At 39.2% G+C, this 22,261-nt stretch overlaps 1 protein-coding gene across 1 annotated transcript in view; it reads right to left on the reverse strand.

Annotated features, from left to right (window-relative positions):
• DOK6 (docking protein 6) overlaps positions 1–22,261 on the reverse strand; it is a 412,757-nt gene that overhangs the window by 258,772 nt on the left and 131,724 nt on the right. Inside the window, exon 2 of the mRNA XM_019986984.2 lies at positions 15,347–15,454. Within this exon, the coding sequence (XP_019842543.2) occupies positions 15,347–15,454 (108 nt within the window). The remainder of the gene's footprint in view (positions 1–15,346; positions 15,455–22,261) is intronic.

Here is a 22,261-nt window from a genome sequence, read left to right on the forward strand (position 1 = left end):
ACTCAGCAGATGCACAACTTTAGATCTTTTAGTGATAGTAATGGGTTGAATAGCACCCCCTCCCAATGGTATGTCAAGTCCTACACCCCAGAACCTGTGAATGAGCACTCATTTGGGAAAAGGGGTCTTTGCAGGGGTGATTAAGGGTAGGACCTTGAGAGGGGCACACCCTGGATTCTGTGAGGACACCAGAGCTGATGAGCAGAGTCCTGAGAACAGAGGAGCAGAGGGAGCTGTGAGGCATGACGCAGTGGACACAGCCACGTGCGTGTAGGCTGAATAGACCCCTGGAGCCGACAGAGGCTGAGGATTCTCTCAGAGGCTCTGGGGGTACAGCCCAGCCAACACCCTGACCCTTGACTTCTGATCCTTAGAAATGGGAGAAAATAAACTGCAATTTTAAGACAAATCTGCAGTAGTCTGTTAGGCTAACCTAGGAAACTTACATGATTCAGTTCAGTTCAGTTTACTCAGTCATGTCCAACTTTTTGTGACCCCATGGAGTGCAGCATGCCAGGCCTCCCTGTCCATCACCAACTCCCAGAGTCTACCCAAACTTATGTCCATTGAGTCAGTGATGCCATCCCACCATCTCATCCTCTGTTGTTCCCTTCTCCTCCTGCCTTCAATCTTCCCCAGCATCAGGGTCTTTTCAAATATGTCGGTTCTTTGCATCAGGTGGCCAAAGTATTGGAGTTTCAGCTTCAGCATCAGTCCTTCCAATGAGCACTCAGGATTGATTTCCTTTAGGATGGAGTGGTTGGATCTCCTTGCAATCCAAGGGATTCTCAAGAGTCTTCTCCAACATGATTACACAGTATTATTTGAATTTGGACAGCCAATTTGTGCTTTAAAGTCAGTTGTCTTGAATGAAGGTAAAATGACAGGAAGAAAGTGACAAAAAATGTGTATACAGACCTATTTCTCTAGTTAGATATTAGTTTTCTAAGAAGCAAAGAACACATATGTACTTACCTTGAGTCACCGAAAGCATAGCTAACATCAGAAAGTGTCTAAATGTAGTTCTTAAAATTGATAGACTCCATGAGAAAAATCACATGGTTACCTCAGCAGGCTAAAAAAAAATAACAGCATTGATACAGTTCAATACCTTTATGAGAAAAAACCCCATAAATATATGAAAAATAGAAAGGGATTTTATTTAAAATTGATTCACCAAAACTTATTTTACTTTATGCACGAGTTCTAGACACAGTCCCTGCCTACTGGAAGCATGGCAGAGGGGCTCTTGATCAGGTAGCACAGGTCCTGGACAGGAAGGTAAGAAAAAGACTAAGAAAGGAGGAGATAGAACTATCTATATTTGCAGAAAATATGATCACTGATATGAAAATACTAACAGCATTCATAGGAAAAAACTATTAAAACAACAAAAGTATACAGCAGTTATCAAATATAGTTAACGCAAGAGACTAGCAGGATCCGTATACACTAACAATTGTTAATTAGAAAAAATTACCTTCACTATACAAGAAAAACTGTAAAGTACCTACGGATTTTGTTGGAGAAAAATTTAAAACTTAAAGAGAGAAGCTAAAGTGAAGTGAAAGTGTTAGCCGCTCAGCTGTGTCTGACTCTTTGTGACCCCACAGACTGTAGCCCACCAGGCTCCTCTATCCATGGGATTCTCCCGGCAAGAATACTGGAGTGGGGTGCCAGTCCCTTCTCCAGGGGATCAGAACCCATATCTCCCACACTGCAGGCAGATTCTTTACTGTCTGAGCCACCAGGGAAGCCCAAAGTGAAAAAAGCATATTCCATGCCCTTAGATAAATTGCTAAGGTACCTTTATAAAGCAAGAACTGAGCATGTTTGGGAAACAATTGCTCTAACAAATGCTATAACACATGCTATCATGTGATCTGGTGGCAATTTAAAACAAGTGGCATGTTAGTGGTCCAAGAACAAACATGCAGGCAGTACAGAGTAGAGAAATCAGAGAAAAACGTAAGAGACTCTCAAGAGTCTTCTCCAATACCACAATTCAAAAGCATTAATTCTTCGGCACTCAGCTTTCTTCACAGTCCAACTCTCACATCCATACATGACCACAGGAAAAACCATAGCCTTGATTAGACGGACCTTTGTTGACAAAGTAATGTCTCTGCTTTTTAATATGCTATCTAGGTTGGTCATAACTTTCCTTCCAAGGAGAAAGCGTCTTTTAATTTCATGGCTGCAATCACCATCTGCAGTGATTTTGGAGCCCAGAAACATAAAGTCAGCCACTGTTTCCACTGTTTCCCCATGTATTTGCCATGAAGTGATGGGACCAGATGCCATGATCTTCGTTTTCTGAATGTTGAGCTTTAAGCCAACTTTTTCACTCTCCTCTTTCGCTTTAATCAAGAGGCTTTTTAGTTCCTCTTCACTTTCTGCCATAAGGGTGCTGTCATCTGCATATCTGAGGTTATTGATATTTCTCCCAGCAATCTTGATTCCAGCTTGTGCTTCCTCCAGCCCAGCATTTCTCATGATGTACTCTGCATATAAGTTAAATAAGCAGGGTGACAATATACAGCCTTGACGAACTCCTTTTCCTATTTGGAACCAGTCTGTTGTTCCATGTCCAGTTCTAACTGTTGCTTCCTGACCTACATAGAGGTTTCTCAAGAGGCAGGTCAGGTGGTCTGGTATTCCCATGTCTTTCATAATTTTCCACAGTTTATTGTGATCCACACAGTTAAAAGCTTTGGCATAGTCAATAAAGCAGAAATAGACGTTTTTCTGGAACTCTTGCTTTATCGATGATCCAGTGGATGTTGGCAATTTGATATCTGGTTCCTCTGCCTTTTCTAAAACTAGCTTGAACATCTGGAAGTTCAGGGTTCATGTATTGCTGAAGACTGGCTTGGAGAAATTTGGCCAGTCCTGTGGCCAGGACTGGAAAAGGTCATTTTTTTCTTTCTGTCACACTAGAAAAACAAAAATAAGGAAGGAAGGAAAGGGAAGAGAGGGAGAGAGAGACAGAGGGAGGGAAATCCACTTTCCATAGAAAGTCAACTGAATGATACATGAAATTCTAGCAGGTCAACTGCTATTAATTATATGACAGTTACAACTTCCCATGCTCTGAGTTAGTCTTTTGCTCAGCTCTCCATGGCCTAGTATGTGATATCTCCTAATATAGCTAGTGGGAACAATTATGTTTCTCTAGTAAAGGATACAGAGTGGAAAAGAGTATGATCACTGTTTTAGTTGTTTAGTTGCTAAGCCATGTTTGACTTTCTGCAACCCCATGGACTGTAGACTCTGCTGTCCATGGAATTTCCCAGGCAAGAATACTGGAGTGGGTTGCCATTAGAGTGAAAGCAATATTCCAATTATTGTTCGAATGTGATTAAAGTGCATAAAATATCCAAGCTTGGGGATAATAATGGGTCTGACCTCGTGAGTTTACTTGCAAGGTAGAACTGGAATAAAAGAGAGCAAAGTTGACTTTTAGGTACACCTAAAAGTCGGGTGTACCAGCTTTAAGACTAGGAAAACTTCCTGGTAGCTCCAGGATTAGGACAATTCCCACTACACCAAGAAAACCTTTTTATGAAAGGGTAAAAGGATTAGTGGAGAAATACGGTCTAGTGCAAATCTGATTAAATTTTAATTTTATAGTACCCGGATTTCTATGATTAACTTGTTTCAAAGGAAAACTAGGAGGAAAATAGTTGCATAACACTTAACAATCTCTCTCTCTTTTTCTCTGTCTCCAAATAAATGGGGGAAAAACATTAATTTCCCTGAATATTGTACATAAGGAATTCAATCACCTCTTCAGGATAGACATCAAATTATGTATAAAAATAATTTTGATTTCAAAATTAATTTTACACATAATTTAACAAATGCAATAATTATCATCAAAACAAGAATTTCACTGACTCTCAAAGCCTATGGTTCCCTAAACTAAGAATATGTTCTCTAAATAAAATCAGGTTAGAGGCTATTATTGGTTTGTAACTTAAGACTGTTTCATGGGCAATTAAAATTTTACCTTTTGTTACTGAAGTATTAGATGTAAAAAGGATTTATAATTTTTAAAATATTATATAAATTTGAAACAAATATTAAACACCATTATTTATAAAATAAAAGATGCTATATAGTTATTTATAGCAAGGTACAAAGTCATAATTCAAGAATAAAGTCTCACTGAAACATCCTTAAAATTGTAAGTTGTAAATAAATATGCATTCATTACTTGAAATATAATACATAGCATTCCATTAATGATGCTGCTGCTCAGTCGCTTCAGTCATGTCCGACTGTGCGACCCCATAGACGGCGGCCCACCAGGCTCCCCCGTCCCTGGGATTCTCCAGGCAAGAACACTGGAGTGGGTTGCCATTTCCTTCTTCAGTGTATGAAAGGGAAAAGTGAAAGTGAAGTCGCTCAGTCGTGTCCGACTCTTCGCGACCCCGTGGTCTGCAGTCTACCAGGCTCCTCCGTCCATGGGATTTTCCAGGCAAGAGTACTGGAGTGGGATGCCATTGCTTTCTCCATCCATTAATGATAGAAAAACAATTTATCCTCAGTGAACATTATGCAATTACCATTTCTCCTGCTGCATCTGTCAGATATTACACAATTAAGTAGACTTTGTTAATGGGTAAAAAAGAGATTTTTAAAAACTCCAGATGCATTGATGATATTCTGAAATAATAATTAAGGGCGTTGGATCTAAATCCATTATATATATGTAAAAATGCTTCAGAAATGATGGAAATAATGTCATAACTAAATCACACTGTTGAATATTCTTTCTCAAATTACTATCTGATTTACCATGGAAAATGGCTTGTTTGAAACTATAAATTACTTTATCATGCAAATTGGTCTCAGAATTTTTCTAAAGTTGGTATGAAAAATGTCCCTGGTTTCAAAGATGCAAAATCTGAGGCAGAAATGACTTGTACAACCATAACTGTTTTACATTTACACATCATCTTATATGAAATTGTCATCGCACTTTCTGAGCTATAATATTATTTGCATTTTACAGATAGGAAAGTGAGAGAAAGACATTGTTTAAACCACACTATGCTTTCCCCTGATGTAGTACCACTGTAGATGACACACAAGTGAGTAGTTTAAAAAAGTGAACAAAGACAGTAATTTTCCTAACATAAATCCTACTGCTGCATACTCTAAATCAAGCCCAGAATACTCTTACAGGTATTTTCTAAGAGTGTGATTCCTATTTCTCACTGAAGAGATGACTCTCATGGCCCAGTAGGTAATAAACAAATCCTGATGACTGAGTGGTTGCTTTTCTAAGACTTTCTTAAACCACACAGAACAATCATTACTGAAGATTTCTTAGATGCTGCAAAATTTCAACTGGCCTTGACTCAAATATTACCAAGATCAAGTCTAACTCTGCAAGTTCCCTATTATTTTGAGAGCACAACTTCACAAATTCTCTCCATCCAGAAGTCTTTACCCATGGCCTTTCTTGCTGATGTCCACCTCTGTCAGTCAAGTGCATCCATCCTTGGGCATAGCCCTCCTTCATCTTATCCTACATCAAACCAACATTTTGCACTCCATTTCTATGAGTCTTCCCTGAATGACAAGCACTAGTGCTCAGATATTATGAGACAATTAATAAATGACCATGGATTAACTGTGACTGCCGCAGGGACCAAGGTGTGTGTCCATGGAGGCTTCTGTTCAAGAAACTGAGATGTCTTCAAAGTAAGGGATTATAGGAGGATGAATGAATGAATGAGTAAATACACAAGTGGATACAATGCCTTAACCCGAATAAGTGAATATCACTCTGGGAACTTCTGGTTTCAGGAGGATCCACACTGATGATTATTCTTCACATGGTGCCCAGGAGGTGCTCATCTAAGCATTAAGCCATTTCTTCATGGAATCAAAGTGAAAATCTTCAAGACACCACATTGTACACAGGGCTGCTTTCACACTTCCCGATGCTTTTGCTTCTAGCAAAGGGATATGCTCTATTTACAGATGGCTAGTCTTCATAAGGACATTTTCATCTTTTCCCCAGTTCTCTTGGATGTTTACATATAGTTAAATATTGACAACTCCAATAGGAATAAAGAGGATGGAATAAGATGATGTTTTCAATGTCAGATTGTCGGGGATTTAGAAATAAGACTGGTCCCAAAACGAGCATTGCTTTTCTTGCATCACGTAGATTGGGAACTTTGCATAGGTCTATCTTCATTCATCCTTCTAAGGGACTTTATTTATATTTTCCTCCCCACAGACTGCACTCATATTTACTTTGTTAAAATTTCTATAAACTGTTTCTTTTTCATCTGCTTAGGAAATTAAGGAAAATTTATTAGCTGATTCTATGTAAATTGCTTTAGCTCAGTTTTCATTGAGGATAAATTTGTTTTGAATATCTGTTATGACAATTATATACAGCCACATTTTCAACCCTAATGCATTTTTAATAACTCGCTTCAGCAGCTAGTGATTTGAATTTCAAATTTCTTTCTACCAAGAAGTAAAAAAAAGTACATACCATCTTATGGCAGTTTCATATAAAAATTGATTTATGCTGCAAGATCTCTCTCACAGTAAACATATCAAATGTCTAAATGAGATCATTAATACTCATAAGCTCTAGAATATGTATGTTCCACATAGAGTATAGCATTAATTTAAACTTGGTGCAGAAATAATTGTATCTTTAGATTATTTTTCAGATGCCCCTCACTTAGGTTGGAAACATTTCATTTGATTTTTTAATTAATTTCTATCGAACATTACAGAGTATTTTAGAGCATATCAAAATAACTGACTAATCACAAGTGTAAGGTATTTCAGTTCAGTTCAGTCACTCAGTCATGTCCGACTCTTTGCGACCCCATGAATCGCAGCACGCCAGGCCTCCCTGTCCATCACCAACTACCAGAGTTCACTCAGACTCACATCCATCGAGTCAGTGATGCTATCCAGCCATCTCATCCTCTGTCGTCCACTTCTCCTCCTGCCTCCAATCCCTCCCAGCATCAGGGTCTTTTCCAATGAATCAACTCTTTGCATGAGGTGGCCAAAGTACTGGAGTTTCAGCTTTAGTATTTAAACATTAACAAATTGAACAATTTGGGAAATCCATAAAGGTCTATATCTTTAGGCCATCTTGAAAATGAAGTCTATTTTTTTTTTTCCCCAGTTCTGGTGATCTGATAATTGGACTGACCATCAATGCTTGAGGGAAAACAAAGATTTTTAAATATGCCACATGTTTTCACACAGAGACCTTTCTTCGTTGACCTGACTATCGGAGGCTGTTGCTGTTGTTCAGTCTCTACGCTGTGCCCAACTTTTGGTGACCCCATGGACTGTAGGGCACCAGGTTCTTCTGTTCTCCACTGTCTCCCAGAGTTTGCTCAAATCCATGTTCCTTGAGTCGGCCATGCAATCTAACCATCTCATCCTCTGGGTTGTCTCCAATCTTTTGTCTCCCCTTTGGTCTTCAATCTTTCCCAGCATCAGGGTCTTTTCCAGTGAGTCGGTTCTTATCATCTCATGGCCAAAGTACTGGAGCTTCATCTTCAGCATCAGTTCTTTCAATGAACATTCAGAGTTAGGATGGACTGGTTTCATCTCCTTGCTGTCCAAGGGACTCTCAAGAGTCTTCTCCAGCATTAAAATTCCAGAAGACTTTAGAATTATCTCTTTAGAATTGTTACATTTTTCAGCTAGTAGTATATTTAAAGACTCTTGGTAATGACTATACATTTTATAAATAATACTGGTTAGGATTTTCATGTTTATTTTACTAGCAGTTTCTCATTTAAATGGGACTTTTCATAATATTCTAACATTCCTTGAATTAGCTGGGTTTTTTTTTTCAGTCCAAGTTTCCACTTTTTGGTTTGTAACTCTAGATAAATTTATAATTGAAATATCTGTGAAATATCTTGATGTCGCCCTAAGGTTGGAACTAAGGTCAGTGTCTTTTAGAGAAAATGGTTTATTTTATACTGATAAGGGGCTTCCCTGATAGCTTAGTTGGTAAAGAATCTGCCTGCAATGCAGAAGACCCCAGTTCAATTTCTGGGTCAGGAAGATCAGGTGGAGAAGGGATTGGCTGCCCACTCCAGTATTCTTGGGCTTCCCTGTGGCTCAGCTGGTGAAGAATCCTCCTGTAATGCAGGAGACCTGTGTTTGATCCCTGGGTTGGGAAGATCCCCTGGAGAAGGGAACAGCTACCCACTCCAGTATTCTGGCCTGGAGAATCCCATGGTCTGTATAGTCCATGGGGTCGCAAAGAGTCAGACACAACTGAGTGACTTTCACTTTCACTTCACTTCAAGGCTTTTCTCATCTTCATAAGAATTCTGTTCAGTTGATCTCTTGGGTAGTTTCACTATAATCTGGCTGCACTTCCAACTGTTTAATAGTAGATACCTGTCGTGTCCGACTCTTTGCGACCCTATGGACTGTAGCCTACCACGTTCCTCTGTCCATGGGATTTTCCAGGCAATAGTCCTGGAGTGGATTGCCATTTCCTTCTCCAATATACCATATATAAATACCTCAAAATCTAACATGTGAACAATGACCTCTTCTTCACCCTGTCTCTGTGAACAGCACGGCCACCCATCCCTCATCCAGTTCCTGAAAGACATCAAGTCTCACTCCTCTCTCTTCTATTTCCCCGATATCCGATCAGTCACTAAGTCTTTTTTCTTATTGCAGGTGCTTTACAGTGTTGTGTTAGCTCCTCCTGTGCAATGATGTGAATCAGGTATATGTAGACGTGTGCCCATCCCTCGTGGACCCCTCTCTGCTCCCCAGCCCTGCCCCCTGGGTCACCCCGAGTGCGGCGTGGAGCTCCCTGTGCTGTGCGGCAGGTCCCCACTCTGTTTCACACGTGGCGGTGCATGCATGTCAGTGCCACTCTCCCAGTTCATCCCACCCTCCCCACCCTCTGATTTACATGCCCGTTGTCTACATTTGCATCTCTATTCCTGCCCTGGAAACAAGTTCATCTGTACCATTTTCTAGATTGCACAGATATGTACTAATATACGATATTTGTTTCTCTTTCTGACTTACTTCATCCTGTATGACAGACACTAGGTCCATCCACGTCTCCAGTAAGTCTTCCTAATTCTCCTTGACTGTACCTGGAAAATATCACCAAAATCTATCTCCTCTCCATTCACTTCACTTTTCTCCATTCAGGAGCGTGTTGTCTATTTTGGGGAAATGACAATATTACAGCATTTAATTACATTGTTTCTCTGTGTATCTTCTATTAGCCTATCCATTTGACGTGATGTCACACAAACTTGTTTTTTTCTAAATACATATTTGATGATATGAAAAACCATTTAAAACCCTTCACAACTGCTCTGTTGCTTAAAGGACAAAGGTTAAAGTCACATGGAAGGCGTTTATGGCCCCTCACTGACCCCATCCACGTCCTTCGAGCTTACCATCCATCCTCCTCTCAAGCTTTGCCAACACTAGATAGATTCCTCAGATTGTCTTCAACTCACCACACAGTGTGACTTTTCAGTATGTTTATTCACCTTTTCTCCCATATAATGCATTCCTCTCCATTATTTTGCTTTGTTAAAAACAGAGCAATCTAAAGAAGCTCCTTGGAAAGTCCTGTCCTCCAGAGGTGACAACTGTTCCCTTGTACTTTTATTACATTTCATCGTATTTCATTATAGTTAGCTATTTGTAACCTTACTTTCTCAGATTGTAAAAACTTTAGACAATAATGATAATAACTCAACATTTTCTGACTGCTCTAGCCTCAAGGAGTTCACAGGTAGTATCTTATTTATGGCTCAGCACTCATGGAGAAGGAGGGCAACTCTCCCTCCTGGGAAAAGAAGAGCATCTTATCTTCATCTTCTGAACTGCAGTGTCTACTTTGTCACTGGACATTGTTGTCTCACAGAACAATGTGTCTTGCTGTTGCTGCTCAGTCACTAAGTCGTGTCTGCCTCTTTGTGACACCAAGGACTGTAGCATGCCAGGCTGCCCTGTCTTTCACCGTCTCCCAGAGTTTGCTCAAATTCATGCCCATTGAGTCAGTGATGCTATCTGACCATCTCATTTTCTGCTGCCCGCTTCTATTGCCTTCAACCTTTCCCAACATCAGGGTCTTTTCCAATGAGTCAGCTCCTTCCATCAGGTGGCCAAAATATTTTACATATCTTATTAAAATAGCACTTTATTTGTTATACTGAATTGGGTTTGATCGTCACTTCCCAATATTCAGGGCAAGCCTCTTTTCTTTTGTAGCAGAATGGAAATTACTTTTATAGGCAAGATGCATCTGTACGTTCCTTATCTCATCCAATGAAAGCAACTATTTACATGGAAACTTTTTACTTTAACTTGAGCAACATCAGAGTTGCCTAAAGGGGATATAATTTTGATGGGTAGGTTTCAACTTTATCGTGTGTGAGTGATAAAGAATGGCAGTATTGAATAATAGAAGAGATGATAAATGAGACTTTAAATAATGCTAGCTGTATATTAAGGAAAAAAAAAGAAGTAAAAATCAGTGTCATGGAGCTAGTTAAGACTGTAGGAAGAAGAAGAGAAGTAGTGAGGTTGACACAAATATTTTGGTTTGGATGCCTAAGAGACATTTCAAATTTAACATATACAAAGTGCAAAGCTTGTGATTTTTTTTTTTTTTTTACTCTAAGCCTATAATAAGATAGCCAGTCAAGCATTAGGCAAAACTTGCTAAAACAGTATTAAAATAAGAGAAGAGATCATTTATATATTTTCCTGAATACACCCTTTAAGATTTCTTATTACTGATGAATCATGACGAAATTGTTCTTCCATATCAAAACTGGTCTAACTTCATGGTATTACTTTGCAATCACCAAAGAAAAAATAAGATGAAATTTCTGAAAGGAAATTTAAATCACTAGGAAACAGAATTAGGCTCTCAAATGCTGTGAAGGATAAGTTGTAATAATAGAAAACTTTAATCTTCATAACACAGCCACCAGAAAAGTAAATTTTAGCTGTCACATACACTGAATCTAGTTATTAATGTGCTTTAGGAAGCTCCAAGCTACAGTCAGTGATATCTGTTTAGTTATTTATTAGAAGATGAACCATTCCTATTCTCACTGTGCTCCACAGGATCTTTCGTGACTCAATTTTCACAGACTGGAGAAAGCTCACATACATAAATTGTGTTTGTTTTAAAAGCGTTAGTGATAATTTTCTAACATAAATTTTTATTTAACCCATTTAAGTCTACAGTCATTTTCTTCTTCTTTTTTTGTTAAAATGAAATCTTTCCGGTTCTGTTCAAGACCAAACCCTATCATTATACAAAGGAAACATCTAATCATCACATCTTTGGTCTACTAGATCATTCCCACTGGCATACAAGGATATTAAATACGTTTCATATTTTAAAAACATCTGTTACACACAGGCTCAATTTTACCGCAAAACATCTTGAAAATAATTGTCTGGGTCGCTGTCTGTTTCTTCCCCCTCAATCTCATGTAAGCTACTCCAAGTGAAATTAGTCCCCATATTTCATTGAAAAAATTCTTGGCAAAGCCACTGAAGACCATGTTAAAAATCCACCAGTCCCTCTTCTGTCATCTTTCTCAATCTCTACTAGACACAGATGACCATTTGTTCAGAATTTTTTTAAAGTGTATGTTCAAATGTTTTTAGCACAGGTTTCTCTTAGTTTCCAATGGTCTACCCTTCAAGTTATTCTTCTGCGCTTACTGCCTGCTGTTCTCAGCTTTCTCTCCTGGACCCTCCACCTCTGCTAATCCTTTAAGTGTTGGAATGTTAATTATCTCCTTTTCCTTCATTTTCTCCTAATGACATTTTATCCAGTGCTCCAGAGTAAAGTACTATCAACATGCCAATGACAGTCAAATGAATAACTTTAACAGTGACATTTCTCCCACCCAAGCCCACATCTGTTTATATAACTGATTACTTGACATATTAGTTTGAATACCTAATAAACATTTCAGATTTAATACATGCTAAGTGAAATCTTCTGATTTGTACTCAAAGGCTGCTCTTTTCTTCCTCATCGTCATAAAATGTACCATTCCTCATCTCTGTTGCTCAAGTACATGAGTCTAACCCTTCTTTTACACACTACATTTAATCCATAAGTACTTCCAGTCTGTTTTCACAAACTATACCCAAAATTTGTCCTTTAACCTCCAACTTCAATACTATCAAATTCATTGAAATTACCATATCTAGTCTAGATGAATAATGGCCAATATTTGCTAAATTAACCATATGATATCTTTGTCTAGTTTTGGTTTTCAGTTTTGGTTTTATCAGTCTGATAAACTGAGTTTGAAAGGGTTTCCTCTTTATATTTTCCTTAAGAATTTATGTGGATTCTTTTTTCACTTTAAATATGTTATAGTATTAACAAGTGAAATGATATGGAGATCAAGTTTTTTTGGTAGGAATATTATTGAACCATAAGTTAAAAGTTTTTATTAGATCTTGAACTACTGAATAAGCCTGGGTGGTTTGTGTCTTTCGAGGAGTTTGTCTATTTCATTTAATTTGTCAAAAATTTTAAATCACATTTGCTCACAATATACTCTTATTATCCTTTTAATATTTGTAGAATTTGTAGTGGATAACCCCTCTACTCATCCAAGTCTTTGATTTTTTAAAATGTTTTTTTCTTGATAAATTTGGTTAACAGTTTATCAAGTAAATTTCTTTCTTTCTTTCTTTTTTTTTTTTTTTAAGAAGCAGCTATGGACTTTCCTTCTTTTTTAAGGAAGCAGCTATAAAATTTCCTTATTATTACTTTGGTTTCTATTTCATTGATATTTTCTCCTCCATTTATTGTTTCTTTGTAATGTAGGAACTTACAGATATACATTTCCCTGTAATTACTCATGTAGTTCTATATTCCACACATGTTGATACTTGTATTTTATGATTTTTGAGTTTAGAATATTTGCTAATAGCCTCTGTGACTACTGCATTTCCTTTTTGATTATTACCCCTTGGAATATGTTAATTCCCAAATAATTAGAGATTACTTGATAACACCAACTTCTAATTTAAATTATTTATGGTCAGAGAACACACTCTTTATGACTTCAACTCTTTTCAATTTATTAAGACTTACTCATATTGAATTAAACTTATCTGCATATGTGTGTCTTTTTACTGGAATACAAACTCTTTCAGGGTATGTGTATCTCAGTATCCCCAGTGAAGAGCCCAGTGCAAGGTATAAATCAGATACCTTATCTCACTCTAAACTATTAACCCTAATAAGTGATTACAATACTGGAATATTGCCATTTGTCAAGTAAAAGACGGCGGAGTATGAGGATTCTAGATGCACTGGCTAGAGAGTGGGTAGCCAGGATACATCAATGACCAGCAGGCAAGTATTCTAACCAGAATCCAAAGAACATATACTATGCTCAGTCTTTGAAAATTTTACTCAAAAACTAAATGTCACAGACTTACCTGGCAGTTTCTTATTAAGTCAGGTTTAAAACTATTGCCACGATCTTTATCATCATACAAAATATCAACATGACTTCAGGCTACAAGTATCTTTTCCTCTAAAAATAGACATGTAATATAACGATTTTAAAATCCATGTACTCAAGAGAAAACCAAACTCCCATAAGCTTATAAGTGCTTTGGCAGGAACTTAAACTTGGATTCTCCAGTCGTAAATGTGTATTAATATATAGAATACCTCATAGAGAGTTAAAGAAGTTCACGTTTTAAGCCTTATGATACAGGTTCAAGTCTAATACAAATGACTGCCAGCTATTTGTGTAATATAACTGGTTAGCACATGATTGCTGAATAACCTATTTTTAATAGATTTTACTTTTTAGAGCAGTTTTATGTTCACTGCAATACTGAGCAGAAATTACAGAGATTTCCCTTTTACTGCCCACGCCCATGTACACGTGGGCTTCCCAGGTGATGCAGGGGTAAAAAATCCATCTGTCAATGCGGGAGACACAAGAGATACGGGTTCAACCCCTGGGTCAGGAAGATCCCCTGGAGGAGTGCATGGCAACCCACTCCAGCATTCTTGTCTGGAGAGGACCATGGACAAAGGAGCCTGGAGGGCCACCGTCCACGAGGTCGCAAGAGTCAGATATGACTGAGCGCACACACACACACAGACAGCCTCTCCCATTAGTAACATCCGCACCAGATGGCACATTTGTTATAACTCATGAATGAATCTACTTTAATACAACATAATCACTGAAAGTTCATATTTTAGAGCAAGGTTCACTCTTGGTGTTGTATATTTTATGGCTTTGGATAAATGTATAATGGCATACATTCACCGTTATAATAAAAGGGCAGCTTCACTCTCCGTAAAACCTTTGTTGTTCAGTTGCTAAGCTGTGCCCAACTTTTGTGACCCCAAGGACTGTAGCAAGCCAGGGCTTCCCTGTCCTTCACAAAAAATCCTTGGTGCTATGCTTATGTAGCCCTGTCACCCTCCACATCCCTGGAACACACTCTATTTTTTAATAAAAGAAGAAATTAGAACTATATATCACATAAAATAAATTCCACAGACTCATTACCTTATTCAGGGTAACTTATTCCATGTTGCCGCATGAAGGAATTAAAGTCTTTCCTGAGCTTATGCGGGCATTCTGTCAAAAGGCAAAGCTGCTCCACAGTTCTGCATTCTGATCGTGAATCCTCCACCCTACTATCAAATACCTAACTCGTTTTGACATTATCACCAGAGATAACTTTCAGCAGTACATTCAGCATCATTCTATGGTGATTTCTTACATATTTTTAACTTTCAACTCATACTCACATATTTTTAGGAAATTGATATTTGACTCATAGGATTTATGCCACATCTCTGCATATCAGCATGCACAACGATCACTTTCTTGTTAAGCTGTAAACAGCAAGTGCTTTGTACATTAACAGTGTCATTAACACTGCTCACACCAGCCTCAAAAGTTTTATCTCCTCAACATTGCCCACAGTTAAAATCAAAGTAACAAATGCACAATTAACCTGAACAGAGGGAAACTGCCTACTCAGCACCTTGGGAAATGATCTGGTTGAGTTATGAGGCATCTCATTTTGCAAAGTAGCAATAAAAACGAGCCTTTCATTTTGCAGAGGTAACACTGGCATTTACAGTAGATGATTAAAATAAAGGAGAAAAATAACTTTTGCATTTTATCAGCACAGGGACATTTTATCCTAGCCATGCATTATGGCCTCTGCAGATTTTATCTATCAAAAGAAATGTCTCCACAGTTGTTGCCAAGGGTCCAGTTATTCCCCAGAGATTCTAGAGACCGTGACTTACCTTATGAAAGTTCCTGAAATATGCTGCCTTCTCATCGGGAAATTTTTCTAGCCTTCTGGGTCCTTTACTAGATGCCTTCTTGAAAACCAACCAGCATCGTCTGAAAATCTGAAAGGAAATAAAGGAATCTTATTCTCTCTCTTTTTACATGCATTTAGTAGCATCAGAGGTTTATCTATTCAGCTAAGCCAGTGGGAATAAATTGTTTTAAATGCACTTATTTTACAGAGAGAAAAAATTGGGATCATAGGCATGTTATTCTTTCACATATCAGCAAAACTTTAAAAGAATATTAAATATAAAGTTGTATGTGAAAAAATTTTTTGTTGTGAGATTTTCAGTGCACTGGTTCCAATCCTCTTCAGTCTAATTAAATCATCTGGGTATCAACACCATATAAAATTATTACCATTCTAGTGACACACAATTCTGTTTTCCATGATAATAAAGTAACAATTTACTAACTTAAGTACTTTTATAATGCTCAATTTCCTATCTTTGGAGAGACATCACGTTTAAAAATTAACTTATCTTGTACTATTAATTTTTAAAAAGCCTAAATGCTCATATATTACTTTGAAAATGAAAGAGAAATGTTTGTTATAATGGATACATCTGTTTCATCCTTTTATACTTTCATAGCAACTAGTATTAATTAAATTCTTATTGGTGGAACAAACATTTTAAAATAAATTTTAAATAAATTTAAAAATTTAGACACATTTAATCCTCATATTCGGGAGAAGGCAATGGCACCCCACTCCAGTACTGTTGCCTGGAAAATCCCATGGATGGAGGAGCCTGGTAGGCTGCAGTCCATGGGGTCGCTAAGAGTCAGACATGACTGAGTGACTTCACTTTCACTTTCTACTTTCATGCATTGGAGAAGGAAATGGCAACCCACTCCAGTGTTCTTGCCAGGAGAATCTCATGGACGGAGAAGCCTGGTAGGCTGCAGTCCATGGGGTCGCACAGAGTCGGACATGACTGAAGCAACTTAGCAACAGAAGCAGCAATCCTCATATTCACTATATGAGGTTGCCATACTTTAGGATAAAGATAATTAAAAAGTATCAGGATTTGAACATACATCTGTCTGTACAAACATCTCTTCAGCTTTAGTTAAACAAAAAAATAGGGCTATGTATTACACAAACACAGGCCCTTCTCTCTGGACTTCCTCCTGACTTACAGGACTGATTCTTAGACTATTAAGTCATGCCCACCTTATCACCCTCCCTCCACAGGCATGTTTAAGGCAAAGTAATTAAAAGAGTCTCCTTTTCAACCACGGAAGAGGTCCAGAAATACAAATTTCCTATTTCAAAGTTTTATAGAAATGCATATTTTTGCAGGAGTTAATATTCTCCATTGCCGGAAAATCAGATCACTCTATTTCTTTTCTATTTCTTTATTTAAACTGCAAAGTGGCTATGCATGTGCAGGTTAAGTAGCTTCAGTTGCGTTTGACTCTTTGCAACCCTATGGACTGTAGCTCTCCAGGCTCCTCTGTCCATGGGATTTTCCAGGCAAGAATACTGGGGTGGGTTGCCATGCCCTTCTCCAGGAGATCTGCCCGACCCAGGGATTGAACCGGCATCTCTTAGGTCTCCTATATTGGCAAGCAGGTTCTTCACCACTAGCACCATCTGGGAACTAATACAGGCCAGATACTGTAATTCCTCTGGAGTGTGCATTGTTTGTTTTCACTAGAAAACAGTCTTTACCCTGTTCAAAGGCACTCAGAACAGTCACATGAAGACCCTTTCATCATAAAAGCAGAATAAATAGAATAACGATTCAAATACACAATTTCACTTTATTCTTGCCAACTTTTCCGGCTCCTTCCTGGTGGCTCTGCAAAGCGAGTGAAGGGCAGCCCCGGACTTCCAGCACATCTGACCACATCTCTTCTCCACCTGGTGGAGATGTGTCTCCTCCCATCACAAGTCTCCTAAACCCTCACTGGAAACAAAGAGTTAGGCTTTCAGAGCTCCAGCTGTTCTTTCTACATGCTTGTGCTTCACACGCAAAGTTCTAGTTATTTATTTGCGGACCCCTTATTAATCTCCATCCCAAAGTAAAACATTAAAAGATGTAATATAAATGTTGATAGTAATATGATGTCAGCATATGGTTTGTTGGATTCCTCAGCCCAATGTGATGGCTTGGAGGTGGGGCCCCAACGGGGGTAATTAGGATTAGAAGAGATCTTGAGGGTGGGGCCCTCAGGATGGGATTAGTGTCTTTATGGTTTATGTCCTTATGTAAAGAATCTGCCTGCAGGATACCACCTGCAGGGCAGGAGACTCAGGTTGGATACCTGGATCTGAAAGATTCCCTAGATAAGGAAATGGCAGCCCACTCCAGTATTCTTGCCTAGAAAACCCCATGGACAGAGGAGTCTGGCAGGCTACAGTCCATGGAGTTGCAAAGAGTAGGACATGACTGAGCAACAAGACCATCACCATCAAGACAAGACATCAGAGGGCATGCTCTCTCTCCATGCCTCCCAGAGAGGTCACGTGGGCATGTGGTGAGATGGTGGCTGTGAGCAAGCCAGGAAGAGGGCTCTCCCTAGAACCTTACCACACTGGCCCTTGATCTTGGACTTCTAGCCCCCAGAACTGTGAAAAAAATAAATGTTTGTTGTTTATGTCACTCAGTCTTCGGTATTGCATTATGGCAGCTCACAATGATTAAGACAGATACTTCTCCAGATTTTGTTTTATTGGCAGAGTAGCAGTCATAGTAGTATTGTGAAAGTGAAAAAGAGTTACATGAATCTGAGTAGAAATTTGAGAGATTGGAGGTATGTAAATAAACATATCATTTGCAAAGTGGGACATATATAGATTATCAGTATTTATCTCTTGATTATTTTTAGTGGATTGGGAATTCTAGTTGAGGTAGAAAGATCCTGTTTGAATGGAACTGAGACGTGAAACTCTGGTAATACAGTTTCTATTCTTTCCTACAGAAGAATTATTTTCCCTGTACCCTATGCACTTTATTGCTCAGAAACCATCAGTTCAGTTCAGTTCAGTTCAGAAGCTCAGTCATGTCCGACTCTTTGCGACCCCATGAATCACAGCATGCCAGGCCTCCCTGTCCATCACCAACTCCCGGAGTTCACTCAGACTCACGTCCATTGAGTCAGTGATGCCATCCAGCCATCTCATCCTCTGTTGTCCCCTTCTCCTCCTGCCCCCAATTCCTCCCAGCATCAGGGTCTTTTCCAATGAGTCAACTCTTTGCGTGAGGTGGCCAAAGTACTGGAGTTTCAGCTTTAGTATCATTCCTTCCAAACAACTCCCAGGGCTGATCTCCTTCAGAATGGACTGGTTGGATCTCCTTGCAGTCCAAGGGACTCTCAAGAGTCTTCTCCAACACCACAATTCAAAAGCATCAATTCTTCAGCGCTCAGCCTTCTTCACAGTCCAACTCTCACATCCATACATGACCACAGGAAAAACCATAGCCTTGACTAGACAGACCTTTGTTGGCAAAGCAATGTCTCTGCTTTTGAATATGCTATCTAGGTTGGTCATAACTTTCCTTTCAAGGAGTAAGCGTCTTTTAATTTCATGGCTGCAGTCACCATCTGCAGTGATTTTGGAGCCCAAAAAAATAAAGTCTGACACTGATTCCACTGTTTCCCCATCTATTTCCCACGAAGTGATGGGACCGGATGCCATGATCTTCGTTTTCTGAATGTTGAGCTTTAAGCCAACTTTTTCACTCTCCACTTTCACTTTCATCAAGAGGCTTTTGAGTTCCTCTTCACTTTCTGCCATAAGGGTGGTGTCATCTGCATATCTGAGGTTATTGATATTTCTCCCAGCAATCTTGATTCCAGCTTGTGCTTCTTCCAGTCCAGCGTTTCTCATGCGCAGCCAGGAGGACCAACCCCACGCCCAAGGAGCTGTGGCTGCATGGGCGCAGGAGGGCCTAGAGAAGCTATCCCATGTTGAAGGTCAGGAAAGGCGGCAGTGAGGAGATACTGCTCGTCCAAGGTAAGGAGCAGTGGCTGTGCTTTGCTGGAGCAGCCGTGAAGAGACACCCCCCGCCCAAGGTAAGAGAAACCCAAGTAAGATGGTAGGTACTACAAGAGGGCATCAGAGGGCAGACACACTGAAACCATACTCACAGAAAACTAGTCAATCTAATCACACTAGGACCACAGCCTTGTCTAACTCAATGAAACTAAGCCATGCCCGTGGGGCCACCCAAGATGGGAGGGTCATGGTGGAGAAATCTGACAGAATGTGGTCCACTGGAGAAGGGAATGGCAAACCACTTCAGTATTCTTGCCTTGAGAACCCCATGAACAGTATGAAAAGGCAAAATGATAGAATACTGAAAGAGGAACTCGCCAGGTCAGTAGGTGCCCAATATGCTACTGGAGATCAGTGGAGAAATAACTCCAGAAAGAATGAAGGGATGGAGCCAAAGTAAAAAGAATACCCAGCTGTGGATGTGACTGGTGACAGAAGCAAGGTCTGATGCTGTAAAGAGCAATATTGCATAGGAACCTGGAATGTCAGGTCCATGAATCAAGGCAAATTGGAAGTGGTCAAACAAGAGATGGCAAGAGTGAATGTCGACATTCTAGGAATCAGTGAACTGAAATGGACTGGAATGGGTGAATTTAACTCAGATGACCATTATACCTACTACTGTGGGCAGGAATCCCTCAGAAGAAATGGAGTAGCCATCATGGTCAACAAAAGAGTTTGAAATGCAGTACTTGGATGCAATCTCAAAAACGACAGAATGATCTCTGTTCATTTTCAAGGCAAACCATTCAATATCACAGTAATCCAAGTCTATGCCCCAACCAGTAACACTGAAGAAACTGAAGTTGAATGTTTCTATGAAGACCTACAAGACCTTTTAGAAATAACACCCAAAAAAGATGTCCTTTATATTATAGGGGACTGGAATGCAAAAGCAGGAAGTCAAGAAACACCTGGAGTAACAGGCAAATTTGGCCTTGGAATACGGAATGAAGCAGGCCAAAGACTAATAGAGTTTTGCCAAGAAAATGCACTGGTCATAACAAACACCCTCTTCCAACAACACAAGAGAAGACTCTATACATGGACATCACCAGATGGTCAACACCGAAATCAGATTGATTATATTCTTTGCAGCCAAAGATGGAGAAGCTCTATACAGTCAACAAAAACCAGACCAGGAGCTGACTGTGGCTCGGATCATGAATTCCTTATTGCCAAATTCAGACTGGAATTGAAGAAAGTAGGGAAAACCACTAGACCATTCAGGTATGACCTAAATCAAGTCCCTTATGATTATACAGTGGAAGTGAGAAATAGATTTAAGGGACTAGATATGATAGATAGAGTGCCTGATGAACTATGGAATGAGGTTCAGGAACCATGGTGATGTTCAAATGAAGTCTTGTAATGTTCATGGTAATACACAAATACACTTACAGCAGTGTCCCAGCTATGGGACAACACTAATTTCTGCTAAAGAGAGAAATAAACATTGTCAGGAGGCGTAAGTATTTCAATTTAGGCACTCGATATTGCTATAGAACAAATCTGATAACGGATAATAAGGGAAAATAGATTTGGTATTTTCGATAGTATCTTATCTCTTTGCTATTACATTAACAGGCAACCACATATAGATAAAACTGATTGCTAAAGACCTGATGTAATAGACTGTTTACCAAGCAAAGGCCCTCAAGTTATTATTTCCTTGCTTTGGGATACTGCTAGATTTATAAAACACTAGCAAAAATGTAAAATATTTCACCCAACTTCTCCTAATATTAACATCCTCAATAAACATGATACATTTTTCTAAAACTGAGAAATAAACATTGGTAAAATGCTATTATCGAAAATATGGATTCTTTTCAGAAATCAGTTTTTTTCCAACAATGTCTTATTCCACTTTGGGTTCAGTCCAGGGTTTCCCTGGTGGCTCAAAGGTGAAGAATCTTCTTGCCAATGCAGAATACACAGGTTTGATCCCTGAGTGGGGAAGATCTCTGGAGAAGGAAATGGCAACCACTCCAGTATTCTTGCCTGGGAAATCCCATGGACAGTGGAGCCTATCCATGAGGTCTCAAAAGAGTCAGACATGACTTGGCGACTGGACACCAGCCAGGTGACCTGCTGCATTCAGTGTCCCGTCTCTGTCTGTGGACAGTGCTCCCGTGGCTGGCTCTTTGCAAACCCGTGGACCCTCCAGGCTCCTCTGTCCGTGGGATTCTCCAGGCAAGAATACTGGACTGGGTAGCCTACTCCAGGGGATCTTCCTGACCCAGGGATCGAACCTGTGTCTCTTGTGTCTCCCGCATTGGCAGGCGGGTTCTTTACCACTGTGCCACCTGGACTTCCTGTCTCCTCCCTTGTCTCCTTAGTCTCCTCTGATCTTTGATAGTTTCTCAGCTTTTTAACTTTGTTATGGAAGACTACTGGTCAGGCATTTCACAAAAAGTTCCTCAATTTCTGTTTATCTCAATAAAATTATTTTTGAAATTTCAAAAGTCTAATGAAAATCTCACAATAAAGTGATTAAAATGAAATAATTTACTGGGAAAAATAGTACGAATTATAATGACTGTGGACTAGTTATATTTTGATGTTTATTTGATTTTTAAATTATTTAATAAGTGCTAATAAATGCAGAGGGTTTCATTTTTGGCTTTTATTGTCATGTTTTTTTCAAAACATTTTGCTCTGTGATGGGAGTCAGATAATAAAACGGGACTTGGTGCTTAGAATTTGTAAGTGCCATTCTGTGTCAATGTGAAGTCAAATTCAGCATGCGTCAGCACTCTGAAAGCCACCTTCAGCCCAGAAACACGCAATTCATGGGAGTATGAGGAAATCACCTCTCTGTTCCTCTTTACCAAGCAGGATTTCAAAGTGTGCT

Source organism: Bos indicus, chromosome 24 (genome assembly GCF_029378745.1).
Source record: "Bos indicus isolate NIAB-ARS_2022 breed Sahiwal x Tharparkar chromosome 24, NIAB-ARS_B.indTharparkar_mat_pri_1.0, whole genome shotgun sequence".
In the NCBI taxonomy this organism is placed as follows: domain Eukaryota; kingdom Metazoa; phylum Chordata; class Mammalia; order Artiodactyla; family Bovidae; genus Bos; species Bos indicus.